The sequence below is a fragment of the Teleopsis dalmanni genome, chromosome 2 (genome assembly GCF_002237135.1).
Source record: "Teleopsis dalmanni isolate 2A chromosome 2, ASM223713v2, whole genome shotgun sequence".
Classification (NCBI taxonomy): Eukaryota; Metazoa; Arthropoda; class Insecta; order Diptera; family Diopsidae; genus Teleopsis; species Teleopsis dalmanni.
In genome coordinates this window covers 230,632,560-230,660,445 of record NC_051847.1, presented here as the reverse complement: position 1 = coordinate 230,660,445, position 27,886 = coordinate 230,632,560, and the positions used below count along the sequence as shown (strand labels likewise).

Sequence of the window (27,886 nt, the reverse complement as noted above, 5' to 3'; positions counted from 1 at the left end):
AAATTTGCTGGTGGAACGCGCTTATGTATACACAGTGTTTACTCAGAGTTACTATGAGTAGCTCGTAGAACAGACCTAATATGTTAAGTTTACTCTAAAATATGAAAATTAAAATAAGTGAAGTGTCACAAAAAAATTATAAAAGCTGCGTGTGGTAGCTCAGAAATATTTAATAAATGTGGCATCCCTTTTGCTCAGCATGTTTTGACATCAGCACTAAACCAAACATTTTGAGTTGGGTTGTTTATTAATACACATTTTAATGCTTTAAGAAAATTCTAAGGTTTAAAATGGGTGACGGTAATTAATAATGTATATAGGATACACAACTAGAATATGAATAAAAATTTAAATTTGCAGAAGATATAATAAAACAACGTCTTATTATTGATGGCGATGGAACTGGAGATGATCGACGAATAAATATGTTAATGAAGCAGTTTCTGAAGTGGAGCCATTCTAAAAATGATTCACCTGACCAAAAGTACTTTTCTGTTTATATGGAATGTTTACATAGATATTAATGTTTGTTTTTATCCTTGCAGTCAAATTATATTTGAACGTTTGGTTGCTCAACTTGCACAATGCAAATTAGCTGCTGAAAAGTCGGCAAAGACTAGTAAAATGATTGAAAAAGAATTGGCTAATTATCAAAAACTCTCGAAATCAATAGAAGAAAGTATTAGTAATGCTAAGCAAGAAATTGAAGATAGCAAAATTGAATTGACTGTTGCGCAGCAAATTAGAAAAAACAAGTTGGAGTATGACATGCTAGCTAAGTTAATTAAAGAGCAACCAGATCGTATAGAAATTACACAGCAAATTGCAGCTCTTAAAAAAGAATTAACTAAATTACTTGAAAAGAAAACTAAGCTGGAATTGAAATTCCAAAAACGGCGTAACGATTTTACGATTCTAATGTATGCTATTCATGAACTTGAAGCACAGTTAAAAGATGATGAACTTCTAAGCAATAGTAGCAAGAGTGATGAGGAAGATGATGATGTTATTAGTGAGAACGTAGATATAAGTGATGACGAGGATCCTGAAAGTTTAATGGATATCGATAAACAACAGGAAAGTAGTAATAATGATGATGAATCCTCTAAAGAAATCATGTCTGTTGATGAAGATGCAGTTTTAGAGTTAAGCATTGATAGGGAGTTGAACGATGTAGTAAAAATAGATGAGCTACATTAGTTAATATATTTTGTTTTTTTTTGTCTTACTCAAATTTATGTACAGACACAAAACTAGATTACCTTAAACGCATGAAATATATGGATGTAAACATTTGCTTATATATGTACAATGTAGATGGAGGTTATTTTTTTATACAAAGGAAAATATATTAATATTCATAAAATATTACCTTTATATGTGAGTTGTAAGAAAATATATTTAACTGCCTTTTTGTTCAACTATAACGTTCTTAGTATAAAATATATAAAATTTAAAATTTGAAAAACCTGCGTGAAAGATACTCGTACCCTCGTTAAAAGGCAGAAGTTTTTTCGTCTGTATTAATATAGTTATGTAGTAGAGAATTGGAAAATAGGACAATTGAATGTATACATTTTATGTAAAAAAAAATTTGATCAAGCAAGCACAATGCTCATCGAACATGACCACATGTGACTTTTTTTCAGTTCCCAACACTAAAATTGTTACTTTAAGGAAAGCGATTCGAGTTGATTGCGACGATAAAACTAAATACGTTAGGAGAGAATAGTTTTACCTCAAACTATCTACGAAATATGTGTGGGTGATGGGTCAGGTATAGGAATAGTTGTATTGGCTACTCATGGGCCTACTTTGCGGTGAGCAAAATAAATTTCGGTATTTTTTGTGTTTTGTGAAATAAAAAGTTACCTTTTTGGCAATAAATTGAAACCAATTTCCATGCTCTAGCCAAATGCTTACCTCACTTAAAAATAGAAGAAAGCGTTTTTAAGGTTTTTGTCCAAGTTTTTTCTGCCGCCGATTGTCGCATAGAATAAATGTTCGCAAGATTTATGCGCACGCCAGGCGTATTTATGATAAAAGTGACGTAAACATTAGACTTCTTGAAATATCTTGGCATATGCTGATCTATTTTTAGGTCTACATTTTTCTTAAGAATCACATTGCATGAGTTCTTAAAATTTGTCTCTGTTTTGACCCAATTATATGATAAATATTTTGATGAGCACTAGAGAGTCGGTATTTTATTTTATTATATGTATTATATTAGGAAATTCTAATATATTCCAAAATATTTAATGATCAAAGTATAAGTGCAGTTTTCAATAGACGGATATCCTTTCGGAAAGGGTTTAAAATTTTTATAAAGAATTAATTATATAAAAACTTAGTAATAAAGTATAAAAATGAAACTAATTCTCAATATCTATTCCTTAAGTTAGCATTCTAGTGCTCAACTAAGCTCAAAAATAAGTCCATAGTCAGAAAATTACTTCGAGAACATTTTGGAATAAAATTCTGGATTACTATAGCTTTGTTTGACATTTAGTCATGTTATAATGCATAGATATATGTATACATATATAGACCTTTAAGTCATTTCGGGATGGTTTCGGCTACACAGTCCCACATGGGTATGTGCCTACTTAAATATATATATATAAATAAACAAAAGTCAAAGGACCAGCTAACAGTACGAAAAACTGGAAAATATAATAAAGGACTGAACTAAAGGACTAAAAGCTTCATACAATAAGAAATTTCTGTATAAACATTACAAAAGAAAAAAAAATTTGCTTGTCAGGACTGCATGTTACTGCAGTAGATGGGAGTTTCTTTAGAGGAGTTTGTTTAGATGTTTACTTCAATGTACACTAGCACAGAAGTTTTGAATCAAGGATGCAAGAGTACTCATATAATGTGATATGCTAACAAATTTTTATAAACACAACACGGAGGTAGAACTCCTCAGCCAGAGTTGGCATACATGATGCTTGTTGGAGTTTGATGTTGCGTCATACACGAAACTGTTGTACGATGTTGAATTTATTTTGAGTAATTTGCTACATTTCATATAATTCACATTGTTCCATACAAAGATAATAAATATTTATTATCTAGTTTGAAATGGTATTCTATGAATTTACAATTGCGAGAACAGTAAAGATTGGTAAAAGTTTAAAATATGAAAAAGTTTATTTATAAAGAATCAATGATGCAATTGTACGCATTGCATTTGGTTTATTCAATAAAAATGTTACATCGTTCACTACAGATGAGTCCCGAGACGTTACAACTACAAACTAAACGCAATGTATTTTGAAATAAAAGATATAATCATAAGAACAAATATCGGTAAACTTGAACACGAAGGACTTTCTCAGAAAGCAATGCTCCACATTTACATATGTTAAACTACAAGGATGTAGAGGGGTAACGTAAATCAGTACGGTCGCAGACTTTGGGGATCTGAAATAGATGACTTGTGCTCACAATTAGGATCGACAATTAGGCAGATTTGTGTGAGGACGGCAGACGTTGACTATTATAGTATGGTACAACTAGTAGCATAGTCGATCGCACATTAATGACTTGTGCACAATAACACAATTCGGTATTTTATATAAAAAATATTTAAAAAATTTTACTTTAAGAAGCTAACTATGTGCTAGCTCAGAAAAATCCACGCCCTTAATCTATTTTTTGTAATGTTGTTCTGTATATAAATAAATTAATTTTAGAAATAAATTTTAATAATTTTAAGAAATTCAAATTATTTGGCAAGATAATTAAGTCAGTCATTAAAAATGGTTTCAAGATTTTTTTGTTATTTTTTAATAATACTTATACACAAAATATACACAAAAATTACATTAAAAGCAATAAGTTTATTTGTTTATTTGTTGGAAGACAACATTACAACAATACAAAAAAATGGAAAATTTATAAAAGAGCATACTGAATAAGAATATTTGCACAAGAAATGTCTGTAGAAAACCTCTATTTCAATGGTTAGAGATAGATAAAACAGTTTCTGTTAAAAACGTAACTAAAGTAATTTTTATAAATTTTATTTATTTTACTTGTTAGCAAATAAAATGAATAAATAAATCAACGTTGGCAACTCGTTTTCTTTGCAATTTCGACTCAAACATCTTCAAACTCATACAAAACTTATTTGGCATGACAACACAGTTCTTGCTAAATGGCGATGCTATGCTACATTAGTTGTTTGGATGTTTTATGCGGTGGTCGTTGTTGGTCTTTCGTCGTTCGTCGTTCGTTTAGTAGTTGTCGTTAGTTGTGGCGCATGCAATTTGTGTAAGATTATTTGAAATATTCGTGTGAAAAGCAAAACTCAAGTATTAGCTTTCACGGTTTTTGGTGTAGAAATGTCGTTAATTGCAAGTGGCGACGTTTGAAAGTAAACATTTAAACTTCTTACATTGGCATTTTTTAAAACTTTCGAAAGTTTTCCTTTTGCGATTTTAATACTAACAGGTATCGTAATTATTTGTGTTGCAGTTACGGGCTTTGCTTTAAGAACATCACAAGCTAAAAAGTTCTGAAGCTTAAGTGCGGCGCGGCATGGTGCGGTGCGGTGCGGTGAAGTGAAGCAAAATTAGTGGCTAAAAATGTTTTTGTCATAAATTTTTGTCTTGTAACTGATTGAGTGAGTACAAGCAAATTTATTTAATGTTGAATTGAAATAGCCTGCGAAGGTTGTGTTGTTGTTGTTTTTATTGTTATTGTTATTGTGTTTGTTGATGTTGATGTTGATGTGATCTTGTATTGGCTAACCTGTTTGAGGTACGTTGCAGATACTTCAGGCCTGGCGTCCGCGTTCACGTTCACGCTTACGTTCTGAGTTCATTTAAAGCCAAGAGACTCGTGTTCGGGTTTGTTTTCTTTGTGTACAACAAAAACTAGTTTTTTGTAAATACAAAACGAAAAGGAATCAGGCAGATAAATCCACAAATCTAAGATGAAATGAAGTTTCCACTGAGTTGCAAACACAGCTTCATAAATAAATAACGAAAGTATCTCAGAGATTCTACAATTGTAGGATTGTATAATTGTTTATGTGCAAATTCCTATAAAAGGTGCCCAAAAACGTCCAAAAAATATATCAAAGAATCAAAATTGCCTTTTGGACAAAATGCAAAAAAATTTGCCAAAAGTGAAATGTGAAAGTTTTTAGTTGTGATTTTTTGCGCTTTTTGGCACTTTGTCACTTTGTCACTATTTTGTATTGTTTGTTTTTCATTGCAGAGCCAAAAATACATTTAAATAAAAAGATATTCAGTTGTTTTTGAATTGGTGATTGTTGTGATTTTAATATTTTTTAATTTGCGCGGAACGTGCGTTTTCCATGGCCGGAAATTCGCGTGCATCTGTCATGAAATTGAGAAAATAATATCGCCTGCCAGTAATGGCCTACAGAGTCTTCCAATCGTTCAGGCAAAACTTGGAACTGACAACATTCTATTAGACTTTTTAAATGAAAGTGCAACAAGTGCTACGAGTTTAATGGAACCTGCGATGGTTCTCCGTTCTACCAATCAGAACTCCAATTTAATCATAAACGTTTAAGTGCTTTGAAATAATATTTGAAAAAGAACAATTTACAGTGCTTTTCAAAAATCAGTCATTAATCAAATACGTGAAGGCTACAAAATGGGCTTCTCATCGGCCCTGCAGGGCCGTGCAGCGCACGAGGCGCTCATAGTTCGTCAGGACGCTGAATTACGTCTAATGGAAACCATGAAACGGTCTATACAAATGAAGGCGAAATCCGACAAAGAGTACGCAATAAGCTTGTCTGCAGTTGCGCAGCAAGGATTGAAGATCGATCGCGCCGATGAAATGCAAGGTATGTTCAGTTACTCACTAATTATATAATTTAATTAATTGAATTAAACTTGAGTCAAACAGGTTAACTTAAACGTGATAAATCTGTTTAAGACATGTTGAATAATTAGAATTCATCAAAGCGTTTGATTAAACTTTTGCACTTGAGGAAATACCCACACTGTTTTCTTTATCGAAAACGAACGTCATAGCAGCTGGTTTCTCACTAAAATTAGTTTAGACTTGATCTGAATTTCGTTGAACTTCATCGTCATGTGGAAATCTGTTATCAGCTTTTTAACTTTTAAATATGAATTTATTAAATATTAATTATGTATTTAATGAAATCACACATGCCATTCGAATTTCAAGCAGTTAAATCGTCGGCAGAAAGCAGAACTCCAACGGCCTAGCTTCATAATTTGAAATAGTTTGATTTTCCGAGTTCTAGTATATAATAACTGCTTTAAAATTGCATCTTCTATACTCCTGGTATAGAAAGAGTACTAAAACAACTTAACCCTAAATCTCACATGACCTTTAATTTTTTTAACTGTTTCACTACGCATTTATATCTGAGACCCGATTGATGTATGAATACATCCCACAAATGTGATGGAAAGGTAGAATAATAGTAAGGTAAAAAATTTATTTAACCCGATTGGTTCGCTGGAAAAATCAGCTTTTTTATTGTCGGATGTTGTAGTTGTTCACAAATTGTTTAAAAATCATTCCATTTTCTGTTTATATATTAAAATTGATTACATTTTATGGATGCACTCATACCTGTCTGAATATGAGTCATTGAAATTCTCTGTGTCAAAGCTAAAAGCTAATGTACAAGTATATAGCCCAATACTCATTTATAATAAAGCTTATATATATTACCTTCATATCTTTAAAAACTTTTAATGAATATTACTTTTATAGCAAATATTATCTAGAATATTATTATATTCCAATGTAGAAGAGAACAGTACCGCAACCATGCTATGTGCAAAATTTTAACACTGATTACCTCCAATGTATATGTTGGAATATCAAAATTTCAACAGCTATGCCAATGTGCCTGGTTTCCTTCGTTTAAGCCCTGTAATGTTTTTTTATTAGATTACATATAGTTCCCTCTGTTGTCGCTTGTGAATACGTATTCGTTTCGAAATGTTTAATATATGTAGTATATCTTTTGTCATAAAAAGTCAACAACTTTACATACATTTCATTTGCTTTAAAACAAGAAAAGGTATACATTTTTAAGTTGAAGTGTAAATAAATAATAATGAATTCTCAGAATTGCTGGCTGGTGTGAATATTTAAAAATAAAATACGTAACTATTATACGTCATAGAACTGCTTGCATTTACGAGTTTTTGATTATGAGTTCATAATTTATAAAAACAACAAAATGTTTACGAAGATAACAGCTTAGGTTTTGAATTTGACGATCTGAAGATTAATTAATACGAGGCAATCGTATCTACCTATAAATAAATGTAAAATGATGTGATGTGTACTTTAAGATCAAATAAGTGGCAATTCGGAACTATAATTCCTGATATTGTATTATATAAGGTGGAAATCAAAAGTGTAACTTGTATAAGAACCCATTTCAAGTCTACACACTCAATCCCTCCTTGGCAATTCAATGTTGTGTTTTTAATTCATTTTATGATAACTAAACTTCTTTAGTGTTATTTCCTATATATACATATATATGGTATATATAGTGCTAAATGCAACTGCTGTTGTGTCAAGTGGTAGGCAGAACAGTTACAAGGGAGTGAATCACAAAACACAAACAACAACAATCAAGCACTCATTTACTTGAAATCTATTTGCTTTCTTTGTAATCATATTTTATTTCAGTATTGTTCACAATTTTGTACTTTTTACTAGGCACATATGGAATTTATTAGCCCTGTAAACGCAAATCAGTAAATCGAATTTTCAAATGTATCTCAAATCAAATATCGACATTACCTATATTGGTTTTTCAAGTTTTCCATGTGCATACAAATGATTGAGATTGATTACTGCCGATTTTAAGTTCGAAATTGTTTAGGTTTTTGTGTGCATTTTAAATGATCATTATTAGTTTCATTTTTATTATTAGCTGAACATGTTTTGCTTTATTTTACTTTCACTTTCTATTGACTACGAACCTAAGTTCGTAGTTTTGTTTTGATGTAAATTTTGCAAGTTTTTGTAATGAATCTCGTTTTGTCCACATTTATAATCACATCAAAATCAACAACTGCAATTTCGCTTATGTATCTCAATGATGACTGTTCATATCTGTCTTTTGTTGGCCAGTAGTTGAACTTTTTTCCAACTTCGAAATGCATTCCATGAAAATTATTAATCATATTTTATGAAAAAGTTCAATAAGTCAATTTATGTAAATTTTTAACTAGCGATCAATCGCTTTGCAAGGGAAGGAGCAAAGATATGAAAGCAGAACGCAGCAGTTTCTTATTTTCTGTCTTCTTAGCTTCTCAGCTTTACGATTAATTATTCGAAACAAAATAATAAAAAACGATTTTTTATGATAAACTGTACTATTATGACAGAATCTAATAATATATAATAATTAAGATATAAATAATAAATTATAGGCTTCTAATTATGTAGAGCACTCCGATATTAACAAATTTTTTGTGCCACAAGCAAGTCCCTTACCGAGTAGAAGATACTCTGTTTGCTGCACAAAATTAAGACGAGATCTTTAATTGTTTTGACAAAGAGTTCTTGATTATGGGTGTGGTCTAGAGAGCTTACTCTATCCTCCTGCTATCACAGAGTATAGCTGTGCCATAGACGCAGAATATGGCACAAGTCTATATAGGTAGAGAAAGTATCCTATCATATCTGATAGTCTTACCTATGTTGTGAAGTTAATGGTCTGTAAGTAGTCTCAGCTGAGTTCTTATATAACGAATTGCTTCTTTGTAGAGAAATGTATGAAATATTGTAATTTTGAATTCAGAATTTAGTTTTTAAATAGCGAAGCAAGTTTTGTAGTAATATATTGAACTGAGATCAATTAGTTTTAAGCTTTACTTATTTTTCGAGCAGTATCTCCTACAGTTTTTCTATTATGCTTAAAATAAGCACATAATTTTAAGATTTAGCAATTGAAGTTTTCTTATTTAATACATTTCAATGTAATATCAGAAGGGTAAAGTAAATAATTCATGAATGCAGTGGAGGAAGCTCAAAAATGTTCAATTTATATGCAAACCCATGTTGGAGTGACAAATGATTTGACTGCAATACCTTTAAAGCTATATCCGCATTAATATTAATTATCACTAAATAATAGTTACTAATTTTAGGAAAATTGTATTATAAAATTGATTTTATTATTATTTTCGGACGATAGCAAAAAAAAAACAAAACTCAGTTGTTACTTCACATCATTTTGAAATGTCGCGTGACTTAGACTAATTACAAGCAGAAAACTGACAACTAAACAACAGTTGACGAAACAAGCATAACACAACTGACACAATTAGTTCAGTGATGCATATGTACTTATATCACCGATATTCGTGTAATTATATCACAGAAGTCATTTAAGTGACAAGTGATAATCTCACGCAAGGTGCGAGAGTCTTTGGGAATAGATTTTTTAAGTTGTGTTAGACCATCGAGTGTGGCATGAATTATTTTCTGTGACAACTGTTAAGCATTTGTAAATGAATTATCTCATTTTTATCGTGCCTACCCTTTGCCGTGATGTGGGGACGCCCGGAGATGATCTTTTTCCCCGTGTGTATGTTTGAATTGTAAATATGAAAATTGTTTTAAACCAATTTAAAGACAACAAAACAATTAAATTGTGGATTGTGGCACTGCTTAAGTATCACCGAGATATTCCATGACCACGTGCCTCTGTAGGCCGGGAATGTGGGGTCCCGGCATAACCTCATAAATGTTTTGAAAATAGTAACGAAATGAATTTTTAATTTTGAGTTGTTGATGCAAGAAAATTTCTTAGCTTCATTGTTATCTTATTGGAGGGTATTAGAATGGAAAATGAGGCATATTTCTCATTTCGGAGCATTTCAGTTTATTTCTTTGTATGCTTGTAGGTTTATCCACTGAATTCGAATGATAACCTTGATCGTGAACTTGAAACCTCACGTAATTTATTCGCATATGAGAATTTAAGCTGACTGATGCAATAATATTTTTCATTGTTTTTGTTTGCTTATAAACTATTAGTTTTATTTTCAAGAATTTAAAATTGAAAAAAGTAAATGTTTAGTAGCGTTTTTAAATATTTTACTAAAATCTTATCAATGTTTTCATGTTATTTTAGTTGGTTAACAAAGCAGAGGCTTGACTGTGTGCAATGTCATATTTAGTCTATGTAATATATTGCAGCACGTTTCTTAGTGTAAATGTATCTAAAATTAGATTAACCACTAATTTCTGAACTTAACGTGGTTCAGGTAGCTAACAATAGTAGGATAAAATGACTTTGCAACCTCCAGATTCTGTTGTTTTAAAGCTCTGTTTTAGAAGTATCTGTGCATTTTATCTGGTCATGTCTTGCGATTATACAAAAGCGAATATTGTATCTCCATCTGACTCTCATTAAATAGGATGGGACCTGAAGTCTGCAAGAGTTATTGTTAGTTTTATCAACTGTTGTTGTAAAACTAACCTTATCGGTTAACAAATAGGAAGATATTTCAATTATAGATTAACAGGGAAAAACAGTGAAGGTAGACAAGTATCAAAGTTACAAATTGTATATTCTACAGCATAGCATTTTGAAAAGAAATACATGTAACATATGTCCAAAGTGTTTACATTTTATATAATTTAAAGCCTAAATATATTGGAACAGGTCTAAAGAAAACAGTGGATTGTTTGAACCAAAAAATCCAATTTATTTGTGAATATGAATGTGTAAGTATGACTGTCAAGAAGTATGATAGTTCGAGAATTACAAATAGTCTAATGCTACTGTTTTAAATAAGTAATTTTATGAAATAATAAATTAAAACCTAGATGAAAAATTTAAGCGGAAGATGGTTTGTCAATAAAAAATTTGATATTCATGAATTATCTTAGTTTTTGTAGTGCAGGGCAGTATGGTATACAATACGACTGTCGTGTGCTGATTTTAAATAAAGGCAGTGAATAATGACAGTAGTAATGTTTTGTCAAAGTTTAACAAAAAATTTGTATTTTTATTAAAAATAAAATAAAACATCTTTTCTCTTCTCTATTTGATTATTTTCTAAACTTAAGTACCAAAGCGTAGCTAAAAGGTTTTGATGCACACGTCTTTTCTGATTCACAAAATAGTCTTCTACTACAATAATAATTTCCTCAAATAATCAAGAGATAATTAAGTTAATTTACGCTACTTAAACTTAACAAAAAGCCCAGCATGATTATTTAAGATACTTATAATTACAATCTCAGCATTAAATTTAAAATAAGCATTAATTTAAATTTGAAATACTGACTTTTTTATTATAAAATTTTTATTAGTTAATAGACAAACTTAAATTTTACCCGAATTTGATGAAATTTATGGTTTTATGCGTAAACATGCGAGTCCACGGTTCTTGATACTTGCAGATCTAAAATTGTATACAGACAAACAATCCAATAGATGTTTTCGAATCCCACGAAATATATATATTTAGCTTTACAAGAGTTTATAAACAACATTATTGGACTTGATAGATGATATACATATGCATTATATAAAGTTTCAATGAATAAAACTATTTACATAAAAATATTTATAAACAAGTTTTTTTTAGAAATTTTAAGAGTTTTCGGAGCATAGGTCTTTCCTGCTTGGATACTAACACTGTTTGTTAGAACTTTTCATCAGATTTACAGTTTTTGATTTCTTAGCTTTTTCACTTTTTCTCGCTTTTATCATTTTACTTGCTGTAAGCTAGCACTTTTGCTCATTTTTATAGGTTTTGGTGATGATACCTAGAATTTTTGCTAAAATTTGCTTTGTTTGTTCCAATTGAATAGTAAATTTTCTTACTTTACTATATGCGTATATGCGTAGGTTGTAGTGAAGAGGTTCGCTTCATAATTGCTAGGAATTCAATTTAGTAAGGTACTTCATAGATTTTTTGGAAAAACGAAGTTATGATAACGATAATTTTTTACCTTGCAAAAAAACGATTATTTGTAAATACATAAAAACAGTTTGTTATAATTTTTTTTTTTATATATAGGCAGCCAAATTACAAAATCCTGGCGTTCCTATATGGATGAACTGGATCAACAAGCCAAACAGTTTAAAACCAATGCCGAGCTACTTGAAGTGGTTTGTGAGAAACTTACGCACTTGTCGCAGGATAAACGTAAGGCTCGCAAGGCCTATCAGGAAGAACATGCAAAAATTGCGGCACGCTTAAATCATGTGAGTAAATTATTAATAAATATAAGTAATTAATAGGAGATTAGTAAGGGATTGACATTCAAGTATAAATTATATAGAAAGCTTAAGCTTGATTATATATAGCGAAAAATAAAGTATCATTTTTACGGCATTGTGTTTGCAGCAGAGACAAAATATCGTCTCTGCTTGGATGCGTATAAGACCACTAGTCACATTCTTTGTGACTGTCTGACTTTTATCTGAGTCAGGATAAGACTGCTAGGTTGTTGGTTCGTATCCTAGTCCAAAGTTAGGATGCCCTAACAGAGTGTCTTTTGTTCATTTAAGGTCTGAAAGTAACAGAAAAGATAAATAATGACCGACATACTGGCTTGTTAATTTTTTATTCTATTCTTCTGTGGCAGCACCAGCCTAAAACACATGTTGTTAGAACATGTGAACGGCACGGAACACTTACAGAGAATTAATAATGCATAATTCATTCTCGTTCAAACGGGCATAACAACAGGTCAGCAGCTGAAATTAACAAATGGTGTAAATATTTTGTATTGTAACAGTGAATAACTAAACTTCTATCCTAGTTAATCAGATCATTGTTTTTGAGAGTACAGCTTGTACAATATATAGGTATTTCCATCTTTAATTCAATTGGCGTTTATTAATATAAATATCTAAATACGAATTTCAAAAATGACCTCAGCAGAAAGTGTATATTTCAATTGGCATTTGATAATTTAAAAAATACAGAAATCTTTAATAAATCACAAATTACAGTCACAGGAGAAACGAAGTACAATCAATGTGTCTTCACATCTTAAATCTTTAAACAAGACTACGTAGTATATGTTTTTTTAAATTGTTAACAATGCTACAGAACTACTGTTTTACATCAGCAATAATTTACTTGATTTGCTTGACTTATTTTGAACTTAAATGTATCTAAGCTCTTTAAATATTAATGGATTGCGATTTAAGTTTTATTGAATTTGATGGATTTTATCTAAATGAACTCTAAAGAACCTCGTCCGCTTGTCTGCCCCCTGTCAATTAGTGTGTATTTTCATATTTATTCTTTAAAAAAATTGCCGGTAAACAATTTATTTGAATTAAAATTTTTCATATTTTTATTAAATTTAATTGCCTGCAACAACAACCAAAAATAAATCAATTTTTTAAGAAGATTAAAAAAATGAAAAAAAAGAAGTATTAAGAAACCAATTTTTTACAAGACCGAGAAACTACATTGGCAGTTTTATTAAACATAAAAAACATAAGAAATAGATATAATAGTAAAGAAAAAAAAATATTATCAATAATGAGGTATTGTCGTTGATCTGCTCTTTTTTTTTTTTTACAATTGTAATGACAATTTATTGAGATTTTTTTTGGAGCCGTACTATAGAAATATATTTGTAAATTTTATTTAATAATTTATCAGCAATATTTCTTTAATCAGACATCACACAAGATTGCGGATCTGTATTTAGCGCCTGATTTACACATTTTAATTAATTGAACAACATTTGCACTAAAGAAAAGCCAAAGAAAACGCAAATTTTATTTAAAAGAAACAAAATGTGATTCGGAAGAAAATATTTCGAGAACTTAAATAAATTTTGTTAATAAAAACGGTGGAAATGTTTACAAATTGTATCAAATTGTATTCCCCGGTGAACATATGGGAATCTCACTGCAGACAGTCCACCAACTGCTGACCTCATCAGCAATATTTTTTCAGAAATGTTTTTCATATTTATTTTTAAATTTTAGAAACATTTATGAAACAACGGCTTCGATAGTCGCTGTTTTACTCTCGTACATAAACTGATAAAAAATTTGTTTATTTTTAAGAATTGCATCAGTTTTGAAAATACTGTTAAAATGCTTCACCAAGTGAAATGAATTAATTTATCCAATTCGCAAAAAATTTCTAGTTTAATACAACCAAAGAGTGACGAATAAAATAAAAGATCTGTTGTATGTCTCCAATCAAGTATGTAGTGTGCCAGTTGGAAAAATTGAGACATATGTCCAAAATATCTAGTAGTCCGTTATGGACTAATGTAATTATACTTGCGATGAGAGCGTACATAAGTAAAGAAAATATTTTCTTGTGTTCTAATTGTCCACTAACTGGTTTGAACGGGAAAGGAAAGGAAGTTAATTGATTTGCTCCTAACACATGAATTTGTAAAACGACGAACCACATAACATATGTAATGTATTAAATTTAGACTAGTCGTGATCTGCTAACAACTAGTTATAGTCTTGTATTCGATTTGTTCGATTTTCTACAGGGTAGTTAATATCAAAAATTTAAGTTGCTTTTAAACTAATTTCTCTGGTTCTTACAATCATTATTCAGTTTCTTTTTCAAAAAAATTATTTCGTTTTTGGAGTCACATAATAATTTATTGATATGTATTTTCAAAAATAGGTATCCAGTGGTTTTGCAGTTTGAAAGTAAGCTTTTGCGGTTTGTCACTAAATCGACAGCTCAACCTAATCAATCTAATCAACCTTATGAACGATATTCGAGAATAAAGTCGTTGTTCTTTTTAACTGCTGCTCGGCTTATGTATCTTCAATATGACAGAAATATGAGCAATGGACTTCTTACAAGTCTTATGTGATGGTGATGAGTTATGTTAATTTTTGGCAAAATGAATTCTGAACTAAAGATTATAAATTATGAACTAATGCTTAGACATATAAATAAAGTTATGTGACATATGCAATATCATGCACTAGTTTGTATCTACATGCACGAAAAATTGACTTGAATTTTTCATTATATGAGAATATATGGCATACATGTATCTGAATGTACATTTACGTGTAGATCTATCACTTTGTTATTAAATTGTAGTATGTATGAACTATATTGTCGTAGAGCTTTGTCTTTTCACATTTTAATTAATAAAATTTCCGACATTACAGACGTCTGCAATTTTTCTTAGCAGTTCTTAATCGGCACTAATCATAAAAGTTTACGTCCAGCTTCACAGCAGTTCACTTTCCTTGACTGTTATTAGCTCTTGCATTTGGGATTGCATTGTTGGTGTTTGGCCCATGCTCTGTATTTGCATCTGCTGTTTTAATTATGAAAGGGAATTTGTGTTCGCCTTCTCTATTCTCTATAGTAGCAGCAAAAAGCTAACGTTCGTCCTTTGTTAGAGTAATAGACAAATAATTCATTTCAATTTGCAATTGGAGTGCGAACCGACAATAGGCAGATCATACTATTTGGCGGACAGCATAATTCGAAATACTCGAAATAATTTAATCGGTTAAATGTCGAGTTTAATTTTTATTGTTACGTAAGGAGAAGTTCAATAAACACAAATATTCCAAAATAACGCACAAATACGATAACTATTCCCATGAAAGTACACAATAAAATATGTATGCAATATATGATTGTATATACGTATCTTATAGATAAAAATGCACGTATCTATAATACATAACGTGGCTTTTACTTACGGGTATCTTCTGGTTGAAAAACAATGTATCACCACCTTCTTACCCTGTCACATGAATGTGCATTTATGCGGCTTCGTCTATCACTTTCAACGGCCTTTGCGATTGATTCCACGCGTTTGAATCGAATGCAATAAATCAATGTTAAATATGAAATTCCTTGTGATGTTAATGTAAGTTATTTAATTGATAGTGGAAGTGCTTATAAATTAATAACAACGAAAAAGCACAGAAAAGCACAGACCGCAGAAAAATATTCTAAGCACTGCAGTTAAAGAGGAAAAATTGTGAATCTTGAGAAAGATTGCTGAATCGAATTACTTCATTTGAGTTTGTAATATAATAGATACTGTTATATATTAATTACAGATATTTGTGCAAATATAATTGCAAATCTACAGCTGTACGTACACAAATATATCTTGATTTCTACAATGTATGCCGGCTATGCCAAAACTTCAGCGTAACTGGCCAAAGTCACTATTGTCCCACTCATTATTCCAACGTTCTAACACTATTTAATGGTAAAATTGATGCATATTTATCTATGATAGCTTCGTATAACTTCCCTTTCTTTGCCTTTCCTTCGTTTTGTACTCTACTCAGTTCACTTTCGTTTTAACTTTCTGCCGCTTGTTTATTTCTCGCCCTATTTTCTGTTCATCTTTCAAAGTGTTGCTCCGGATTTTAGTTACTCCATAGAAGAATTCAATGCTTTAAAAGGGCTGCACTTCAAGTGCTGGCGCCAAACTTTTAACCGAAATATGGGGGAATAATGTTTAATTTCGCTGCGTAAAGCTTGTATAAAGTATTTGTGTGTGTTGTTAATGGTGGTGTACGTGGTATTTATACTATTCTATTGGGGTTAAGTGTTGGGATTGTGCTTTTTCCATTATGCCATTTTAAAAAGTGAATTTATGCTCTTTGAAATGCAGACAAATAGTCAGACGGTCAGAAAATCAGACTAGCAAACACTTCACTGTACAACCAACCAGACGTTGTTATACGAGTATGTAAATAAAATTTCAATTTGAATAAAAATTTATAAAGTTTTTTCGTTTTCAATTTCATTAAAAAAAGCACTTAAATATATGCATTCCAGACAATTGGTCTTTTGTTTTTGTCAAGTGGAGTTGCTCGCTAAAGGGCTGGCAATGCGGAGCTGAAATTTTGGATTACACCCATTTGGATGCTGATTGGGGGCAATCATAAGAGCATTTATATATTTTAAAAACAAAAATAAATTTTTAATACTATAAATCAACAATTAAGTATATACAATGCTATTTAATATTTACTCTATTTACTATATCTAATATTTTATTAAACATCCTTTGATTTCAATATAAAACATAACAAAAACTTAAAAATATTATAAAATGGAATATTAAATTAATAAAAATAATTTAACATTTATAAGTTACCTTTATAATTATCATTACAATATAGTGTTATAAATATCGTGATCCCAATTTGGTAGCGTTGTTTTAGTAACGTTTGTCAATAGAACTGTATATTTAGTTAAAGGTTGTCCATTATACAATATGGATGATGTAAGCGTAGCGTAGAAAAATCCATTCGTAACTATAGAAAGATCATTGCATTCACAAAACCGTTTATTCTGATTACAAACAGATGTAAAAGATATATGGTTTCTAAGTCCTTCGTTGGGGACTGTAATCGGTGTCACAGTTTAAGCAAACTTGAATTTGTACATAGTCAACTGACTAAATTAGGACTTAAGCATTTATTCCATCACATTATTGTAGAAAAATCAAGTTATGCTGAGTTCATTTTTAATTGAAAATGTGCTATACATACACTACTTAGTCAAATTTTGTTAGACCGTATGAAAAAACATGGACTTTCAGTGAAAGGAAGCTTACATTCTAACTGACAGCCAGGCAGCTATTAAAGCCCTATCAGCGGTCTGTATGTTATCCAGATTAGTGCAAGAATGTTAGGAATTTATCGATGTACTAAGTGAGAGGTCAACGGTAACTCTAGTTTGGGTTCCCGGGCATTCTAATATTATGGGATATGAGCGCGCAGACGAATTTATGACCATTTTTTGCGACAGGCAAATAGTGAGTGAATCTTCGTCACCTCAGCAGCCAGGACGGAAGGTACATGGCCAATCTATTCGAAATGAAGAATCTCTGACTTAATACACAGAAGCAAATCAGAGGTATCTAGGTTAATATCTGTCTTTACATGGCACTAGATCATAGGACGGCATGGAGCTAGACTTTGCCTACCGTATGGTATCTCCTGCAATGTGTGTCTACCAGCTCTCGCCTTAAGTGTCTATATCCACATTTGGCCAAAACCGGGCTTAAGTTTCTGGGAACCCCCTTCTTCAACACACTCGCCGATATCTCTAGCATTAGCATTGGCCAGATTCTTGGCTTTATAAATGCCTCTGGTTTGTTAAAGCTGACCTTCTCTCTACTACCCACTATTACGAGATTTGTGGATTCAAAACGACTTTTTTCGCTAATTGAGGAGGAGTCGTTCCTCCCTCCACCACAACTAATAACTTTGAAAAAAAGGACATATAACCTTTAAGTAGACTACATAATAATATTGTGTAGCAGCAATTTTTTTGATTAATACTTTATCAAATGTGTGCGCGTGTTCAGGAAAGCAATCTAATTTATTTTATGCTTTAGTCCTGTCTATTCAAAGAATGACTTTTTTATAACCCCTAATCTCTTCTAATTTTCAAAATTTTAAATGGAAATTGCTTAAAACTATTTGCAGTTTGCAGGCAAGCTTAAACTTTTTGGCACTCCTACTGCATTTATCAACTATTAAATAATTTAAACTTTGAATATCCGCCCATAACGATGCTACAACGACTCAATGTCTCTTTGGCATCGCAGCCAAAGTCGAAGTTTTGTCTACAACAACTAATTTTCTTGTCGTCGCTTTTATTGCTTACGTTTTTATCACAATTGCGATTGTTGCTTCTAAAGTTGTTGTTGTTGTCGCTGCCGAAATTATGTGGCTGCTGCAGCATGAATTTGTTGCCATTGCGACAAACTGAAGTTAAATAGCGAAAGAGCAATAAGACTTTCTTATAAACAAATTTTTCAAGTATAAAGAAAATTGAATAAAGTTCTTTCTGTTGCTTCTGACTTAATTTACAACTTACAATTGTCCTATTACAAAATTCTTCCATAATCCAGATTGCAGTGCCTCGTACCAGATTCGATGCTTCGCTGCGAATTCGCGCTTGTCACAAGCGAAGTCTTAATAAAACAACATTTTTATTGCAGAAATCAAAAACTAAATGTTTTAACACAATCACTTTTATTATATTTTTTTACAATTTGACAATTTGGTCTTTCAGTAGACTTCAGTGTTTCTAGGAAAATTGTTTACTCATTCGCTTGAATGTATTCAAAACAGCACAAACCACATAGCGACAAAAAACACGTTATTGCCACAAAATGGGTTTCCGCCACTAACAGGCCTGCACCAGTACACACATTCGCAATAGCAACAATGATTACAACAATAACAATAACAACAACTGCGACAATATCAACTGTTTTGTCCACGCCATCTCGGTTTTCCCCTCTTATTGTGTGCAGAACTCTAAAAAAATAATTGTTTACTTTCTTTTTGTGATATCGTAACTGTCTGTCATATCGCCTCTCTCTCTTGCTCACTCTCTCTCTACGTCATCCTGTTTATTTATGTTCATGTTTATGTTTATATTTAGCCGCTTGTTTGTATAGCCACACATCTGTCCACTTGCCACTTGCCACTTGATGAGTTTTTCCCAAAACATTTTTATTTTTTGTGCAAATTTCCGTTAACGGATTTTCCACTTTAAACATGCGTGTCTGCAATGAGGAAGGCGACAAATATTGTGTAAAATATTTTGGTGTACTTTTCTCGAATCATGTTGTGTGATTGTGTGAATGCAAATTTACGTTTGTTTTGTATTATTTGTTACTTAATTTATTAAATTATTTAATTATTGTTCCAACAATAAAACAGTGTCAATTGGAGTTGTTCTACAAACAAACAGTTCTTACTTAAAATCTTTTTCATTTTGATATACTCCAGATTTGTAGAGCAACTTGTGACACTCGTGCACGCTACATTAGATCATATTGAGCTTGTAAACTAGCCAGCTTGCACGGAAGTATGTACCAGATAACTGCAATGAGTACTCAACACACTGACTCTCTTTTTCATATATTCGACTTCACCTGATTTATACAAACAGCTAACAGCACTTATAATGATTAATTTCATATAATATTAATGCATGAACACTTTTGCATTCGCACAAACATTTTACCTGTTTGTGTAATAAATTTAGTCATAAAATTTAAATATATACATATAATTCGAAAAATTGATACTCAATGTTGACCTGTTTTTTTTAAAGAAAAAATAGTATATTAACCTGAAATCAAAAACAACCTCTATTTTAATACGCAAGAAATATTTTCAAGAACACAAACAAAACACATGCATTTACAATGCTAACAACACACACAAAATGCATTAAACTAAATACAGAAATTTTATTTTGTGCTTAGCAAACAACAGCGCTCATACAATATTTCATACAGCACTCACAGAGTCATAGAGTCATTCATACTCACATGAGTATATGCTATGATTCATTAGCTCCGACATTCGTTAACGAACATACTTATGAATCATTTCTGTGTCGAATGTGAATAAGTATAAGTAGTGTGTGAAAAAACATTTATACGCATTTAGATTTGGTTTTTTACGAGGGCACTCTGAGTGTTAAAATTTTAACTCGTTGTAGTTCTCTGATGTGTACCAGTCCTAAATAGTTTAGTAATTTACAGCCTTTACGCTCCATTCCTTGAATTACTCATGCACTATTAAAAGCTATATGTTTTATATATATTATTATTTAAACCTGTAATATATAATTACAGTATTCTTACAAATATTATAAAAGTTTACCATTGATTAAGACTTCTTAAATTATATTCTATTCAATATCGCACCGTTCAACGACCCTCAAAGCTTTAAGTACAAAACCAACGCTTCTAAAAGCACGTAACGGCTTTTAATATAAATTGTAATAGCACAATATAAACTTTATGTTTCGAATGTTGCCAACAAAGTTTGCTGACATGACATCAGTTTTCCAACTACCACTACTTTGCGACCAGACAATGGAAATAACCACATATTTTTATAAACGATAACTGCAATTTTCTAACCTCAAACTATTTTAGCATTACCAAATCATAATGAAGGTTTCACAAATATTGCTATGGCACATTTTATGTCCGTATACTTGGTTGCATGAATTCTGATAGGTGTACAGGCTTCCTGGCTAGACACTGCACGCACGTCGACATGATCTTGGTCATGTGCCATGACAGCAAAAACACGCACACCAAATGTTACTGGCAGTTGCACAAAATATGAACTATAATCGAATCTAAACAAAAGTAGCAATAGTTCAGAGTAAAAATTGCGACAACGTAAACAGAGAATTAATGTACCATAAATAGTAAACAAACAACCACCGCCATCTGCTCTGTGCATGCCCCACTTTCCTCCATTCTTGCTGCCATTGCTTCATAATAAGTTTACACCATTCGTATGAGGGTGGACTGTTTGGCTAATAACGCATCTTTGATGTTAATGTCACCCAGAAAAGTATCCGTCCATTGGTGGCTGCTACACTTTTGTGCTGCACTATATGTTGTACTCGTACGAATGCCTTTCACATGGCTTGGCATGTGATTTTGCTGCACCTCATGCACAAACGACAGCTTTAACCAAGTGAATTTCTGTGGACTTTGTCGCAGACCAACGATTTGTATTTCATAGAACGTTAGTGTCATTACAGATTGTAATAAAGAAAATGGTTTTTTTGATGGCATTGATGACGTGCATTGTTTTCACCCAAATTTCATTTCTATGGATAATTTTTATTTTGCAAGTCATGGGAGTTTGAAATTCTGTTATCTGCTTTTTTGATTTTCGTTTCCAAAGCTGTTTAAATTAATATAATAAATTCTATTATATATCTTTAAGATATTTCATATTGCTTTAAAGTTTATTCAAACATAAATTTATATCTCTTATTTTATACTTATATATATCTTTTTTTGAGCTACTGCTTTTAGCTTGATGCTAATTTTCTTCGTTTTTGAGTATTGTTGGTTGTGGCCAAGTCGACCGTTGTTTGCTTCAAATCCCGTTAGAGACATGGTCATCATCTAAAGTGTTTCGCTTCATCCGCTCTTATATCGTTGCATTTTTTTATTTTATTTTGGGTAATTAGTTACGGAAGAAATCTTTTCTTATTGTACTTGAAATAAAAAACTGTTAAAGTTATTCGAGATCAAATATTGTGTACTAAAAGTGTATAAATTAACTCAAGCTTACTTATTCATTAAATAAATTATAATTATAATATAGTTATACTATAAAGGATCTTAAACGTATATTAATATCACGTATGCATAAATAAGAATATCATTCCCATATGAGTTCGAAGCTACTTTTCATTGGCGTACACTGGTGCAGTGCTCTATTGTTCAATTGTTCATTAAAATAAATAAAATTTTAGTAAGAAATAAAGAATTTAAGTTATTAATTCAAAACTAATTAACTTGTTGTTAAGGCAGTAGAATGTGGGCGGGAATTAAAATGCCAATCACTTTAAATTGTTGTTTGTTTACGCCGAGAAAAAATGCAACCGCACCTAATGTAACATTTGCAGCAGTACCAGCAACAGATTTCTTTTAAAAATGTATTGTTGCATTTATAAATGTGCTCAATTCAAAATAGATTTCGTCTAAGTATCTCAAAATAAATGATAAATAATAAATTATAAAAAGAATTCCAACCAGCTACGAATATACATCATTTGTTCTTTTTTTTTTAGCGCCGCACTTTTTCAGCTTACTAAATTTGGGTAGTTGAACCACTTGCTTAGATTTATCTCCAATAGTATCAGATTTTATTTACGAGTATTTTGTTTTCTATTCTAATAAGTATAATTAGTATACTAATTGGTTTCAAATTAAGAAATGAATTGACATAATGGTGCCTCTGCCTACAAGGGACTGAGACTTCCAATCACATTCTTTATGACTGTGACTCTATATAAGGAATCTCTCTTCGAGAGATTTTTTGGTCTTTATTTGATTAGAGTCAGTTAGAGTTAGATTAAAAGTTCTAGTATAGTGCACTGGGATTGAAGAAACCTATAACTTTCTATTCTATAAGAAACAGAAGTTGTTTTTATAAAAATATATTTTTAAACCATCAACTTGTATAGAATTTAGATTTAAATATAATGGTGTTTCATCATTCCCAGACTAAATATATTAACAAATCATAAAAGGAAATCAGTTCCGATAGTTCCGATGTTTTCTAGATGTACCTTAAGATGTACACATTAAAATAAATTAATTAATGTAACGATCGATCAATGTTAATGTTATAAATACTTAGCTGGATCTGAACTTTTAAGCTACTGGAAATAAGATTAGAATAGGAAAATAAAGTAAGTTTCATTGCAATCAACATATCTACATATTGTATTTCAGGTAGAGTACTCAAAGAAACCTTCTATGCCAGAAAGCATAGACTTTGTAGATATTAGTTTCAATATTTGTAAAGAATCATAATCAGTTTAAGTACTCAGTTCGGGTATATCAAGTTCAATTAAATTTTATATGTAGCAAGTTAAGCAGGTGCAATTTAATTGGTTGCAGTGTCATTAAGTCATGGGAAAAATTATTTTTTTATTAATAACAGGAAATTTGATTTGAAAAAATATAAAAAACAACACTTTTGCGTTTTTACCTTGAAATTATTGAATTGATTTAGAAAAGTACTTGACATTAGTACTTCAACTCACTTGGTCAGTTTTTAGAATTCCATAATTCAATAAAAAAAAGTTTGTAATAAATAATGTATTCCTCAAAAGGTTGTGAAAAGTTACAAGTGTATTTGTTGTTGTTGTATTTAAAATAAATCAGTAAAACACGCATTTGTTGTATAATTAACAAGTATCCTGACTTCAATTTTAAACGTTAATTTTAAAATTAAAATACATTTTTATTAAGGTATAAGCAATATTTTATATATAAATAAAAAATGAAGTACTTTCATTATAAGAGTATATCTACAGGGAATAATTTGACAAAAAGTCCTACGTTATTATTCTTTGTTAGCTAGCAGTTTCGGTTTTACTCATTTTAACGTTTATACCATATTTAAGGTAAGCTGAGCTGAGCTTTGACTACTTATGTGTGTGGAATGAAGGGGTTTTCTTCGTAAAAAACGTGTATTCAGTTTAATACAGTAATACAGATGCGGTGTGACGTCTTTTGTATATGGCTACATTACAGCTCTAATATGTGTATATAATATAATATACATTTATTTAAAAATATTTATTTTGAATATATCGTACAGTTTAAATAAATTATCTTCAGGATAGCTTATTTTTCGAACAGTAGTTTTTTAAGTATAAACACAAATTCTTTCTTAACGTTACTGTTGATGCAAATTTTATTATTAAAGAAAATACTACTTTGATTGAAAGAGGAGTAGGCGGTTTGAAACAGTAGTTGAAAATTGATGAAAATTAAAGGAGGAAAAAGTTATTTATAGAAAAAATAGGTGTTTTTCAAAAGTGTGTCTGTACAACTAAAAGAAAATTTTGTATTAAACATATATAATAAAATATAGTACACATATGGTATACTATAATAATTTTTGAAAAATTATGATAATAATTGTGACGTTCCAACCAAATAAAAAAAGTTTCACAACCCGAAAGAGTAAGCAAGTCAACACAAAAAATAATTGTTGAGCAAAAAGATCGTATAAAACTCGTGCCTGGATTCGATACAACATAGACTTCATAGATACTGCAGTAATTCGTAAATTGCTAACTTCAATAATTGTCACTTGAATACGTAATGTACACCACATTTATTATATATAAAATAGATTTATGAATTCTAATTGACAATAAAGCATTCAGCCAAATTTTACTGCTATATTCATTCTTTTCCCCCTCCCAATCCTTAGTATATCACTAAGTTTAAATTTAAGACAAACAACATTAAATTTTACATTTTATTTAAAATATTTTTATTGCTAATTTGGCGTAGTGCCAAATTGGCAAACATTTTTACAAAATTGTGTTGGAAAATATTGGAAACAAATTTCTATTTGCCTAAGAATGAATTTTGTACAAAAGTAAAATTATTTTCTCCCGATTTTTCAATAATTATAATCAAAAGTAGGGAGCTCTATTATGGGGAGTACGGAGCATAACCAATTTTGAACTCAATTTATGGCAAATAACGCAACTACAATTTGTTAATTACAAATACGTTTATTTATATAAAAGGCAATTTGCTAAGTGCTATGCACTTTAAATGCACATTTAAGGTGCAGCATAATGCAATGTGTTGTATACTATTAACGTGGAATAACAATCCTAATACAACATATTATATGAACCCATTTAATAAAATTATAAAATTACAGACCTAAAAGTGCTAAAAATGTGTCGTCTACGTCCTGAAATCATTGAGATTTACTACAGTAAGCAATGGAGATCTCACTTATTCTGTACATAAACTAAGGTTAATATTTTAAAACTGTTTGATATACTGATGTTAACCTGAGAAAAGGTGATATCACTGGTGAAACACAATTCAGTATGTTTTTGCCAAACGTGAACATCTATTGTCTAACAAACAGCGACACTCTAAATGTAACAAATACGATAGAAATACGAATTCAAAGAATTAGAAAAGAACTATTAATACACAGCTATGTTACATTCGTAAAACTTATTTTTTCAATCGAAAAAGTCGCCAAAATTGAATTTCTAAATAATTAACGCAATCAGATCGATCAGTTAGTTCGGAGGACAAGTAATAAACAATGCGACTCATATAAAATATATAATTTGTAGAAAGTGGCAACCTTTAAAGGCCCTTTTGTCTGTGAAAAACCATTTGTTTTTCCCGCAAAGCTATTACATGCGTTAATTATACACTATTTGTTGTTAAAAAAAAAGAAAGCTCTTCTGTAAAAAGACTATTTATCAGACTTGTGTTGAATTCAAACATAGCCATTTGGATATGAATGAGAATGAACAATCAAACTCTGTGGAGTACCCGGAATCTGTTAAATTACCATAAAGTGAAGTTTGGGATAGTTTGTGTGGCGAGTTAGCTAAGGGTGTGTTTCGAGTATACAATGTAAATTATGCAAAGAAATACCGTACATTTCTGTCTTTATAGTCATAGCCTCCATATTCTACAATCATACAATGATTTTTCTAAAATCATTCACCAAATAAATTTAATCATACATTGACAATTATCCAAGGTAATTAATTTAATTTCAACACCTCTTTAAATAAACCTTTGCACTCCACTTAGGCAAGCATTCCGTGTTTAAATCAATTTAACTTAACTCAATGATATACAAATAAACAAAAATTATATCAAAAGTCAAAATATCAGCTAAAAGCATCAAAAAAACGATAAAATGAAGAGAAGTGGTTTACATGATGCACATTGTATAAGCAATTTTAATGTTAAAATTTCTCTACAACATTGATGGCTAGAGAATCTTAGCCGAATCTATATTGTCATAGAAATTATTTGACATTTATTAACATAATTTATTAATCTTGATTTTATAGAGTCAGTAAAGTCTCTCCAACATTGATCGCTAGAAAATCTTAGAGGCTCTAAAGTATAGTCAATTAAACATGAATAAAAGTTAAAATGAAAGAATATATTGTTTTTTAAATAAAATTCAATGTGAATCGAATCCTTAGTAATGTGTAAGCACAGGTAAAAAAATCATTTTTTACAACGGAATACAATGAACAATTTTTCTTAGCGCAGTTCAATTAGTAGGGTTTTCAGATATTTACACCATGTTTGGGTACTTTTGCTTTCTGCTGTGAAAACCAATGTTGCCACAGGTTGGAATGTACTTGAAATGTATGAAAACCTTTTGTTTTCATTAGCAGAAGGTTAAAAAAAACGTGACATTGCAGTCTTGCAACAGCAGCCACAAAACAATCAGCACTTTTTGTAGGTAAAATTCAAAGAAAACAATCAAATTATTGTAGTTGTTTGGTATTTTTTACTGATTTTTTTGAAGGTAGTGCAATCAATCGATAATCTACATTGTCACCTTTGCGAAGCCAGCATACTTCTACGTTCTCAAAAACGAATACATTGAATCTGCAGATATAGCAAAATACAAAAAACGAATATTAAAAGAAAAACAATTCTTTTTTTAATTATTTTTATAATTCAACACTAAAGCACGTTTCCATATTTTTCCATTTTGTAGTCTTCTAATGCTTTGGGGTTACACGTAGTACCTTTGGCTTGTATTCATGTTTGCAAATAAAGATTTTTCATAAAAGTTTTCATTTGCATTGTTTATAAGCCTTTGCGATTTTGTAAAATTATTTAGTGTTTATGTTGAGGTACACAGACTTTACCGCTTCATAAAGAGACGGCATTGAACTTTAAGGTCTTATGGTCAAAGCATTGGTCATGGTGATGTTGTCACTTTATAAATTTACCAACGTGGTTTCACCTTTCCTCTTGAAAAACTCAAACGATTATGGTTTCGTTTTTAAACGTTAAACGTTAAACATTAAATAATGAATTATGTTTTCCTCCCAAATTTTGTTGCCATGAAACATCCGCTGTCAATGACCAGTATTGTGCGCTCTGGTCTAACAAAGCAGCATGCAAGGTGGTTATGCGTACTTTGTGGTATTTCCCACACAATTCGTTTGGCACAATTATTGCAGATTTTAGTATGTTGATTTTGAAAAAAGATGTTGATTTACCAAACTACTTCAAGGTCCAGACACAGTCAAATCACTTAAGCAAATGAAGTAAAGTACAGAGAGATCATGAACAAAAATATTAACTGTCCAAATGATAAGTTCAAAAGGAAAAATCATTTCAGATATTATAATATGAAAAATATAAGATACATAATATGTCACTTCAATTTTGAGAAAAAAGAATGTTTTCATATGAAAGCTCCTAAAAAACATTTTCAACGTATTAATTCGTATAACCACGCAAACTTCAAAATGTGATATTGTTATCTTTTCAATAAATAAAAATAAAATAAAAAAATATAACAACAAAAATA

General features: G+C 30.7%; 2 protein-coding genes across 10 annotated transcripts in view; both read left to right on the top strand.

Annotated features, from left to right (window-relative positions):
* Window positions 1-193: 193 nt before the first annotated feature.
* On the top strand, window positions 194-1,316 carry LOC119679866 (THO complex protein 7). Its single transcript, XM_038092446.1, has 3 exons — window positions 194-300; window positions 361-484; window positions 546-1,316. The coding sequence occupies exons 1-3, from the start codon at window positions 291-293 to the stop codon at window positions 1,198-1,200; spliced, it is 789 nt and encodes a 262-aa protein (XP_037948374.1). The 5' UTR covers window positions 194-290; the 3' UTR covers window positions 1,201-1,316.
* A 2,855-nt stretch (window positions 1,317-4,171) lies between these two features.
* Window positions 4,172-27,886, top strand: part of LOC119679083 (tyrosine-protein kinase Fer) — a 69,659-nt gene continuing 45,944 nt past the window's right edge. The window contains exons 1-4 of one of the 9 annotated variants that reach the window (XM_038091246.1): window positions 4,174-4,284; window positions 4,489-4,636; window positions 5,236-5,836; window positions 12,039-12,226. In XM_038091246.1, coding sequence (XP_037947174.1) covers window positions 5,641-5,836; window positions 12,039-12,226 — 384 coding nt within the window. In that variant the 5' untranslated portion in view covers window positions 4,174-4,284; window positions 4,489-4,636; window positions 5,236-5,640. Of the gene's footprint in view, window positions 4,637-5,235; window positions 5,837-12,038; window positions 12,227-27,886 lie in introns of all 9 variants that reach the window. The other 8 variants (XM_038091245.1, XM_038091248.1, XM_038091247.1 and 5 more) reach the window with 8 other exon arrangements.

What these genes read in the sequence shown, in the direction of transcription:
- LOC119679866 (XM_038092446.1), top strand. An exon ending in AATGATTCACCTGACCAAAA is followed by an intron (nt 485 to 545) that starts GTACTTTTCTGT and finishes TTATCCTTGCAG; the next exon opens with TCAAATTATATTTGAACGTT.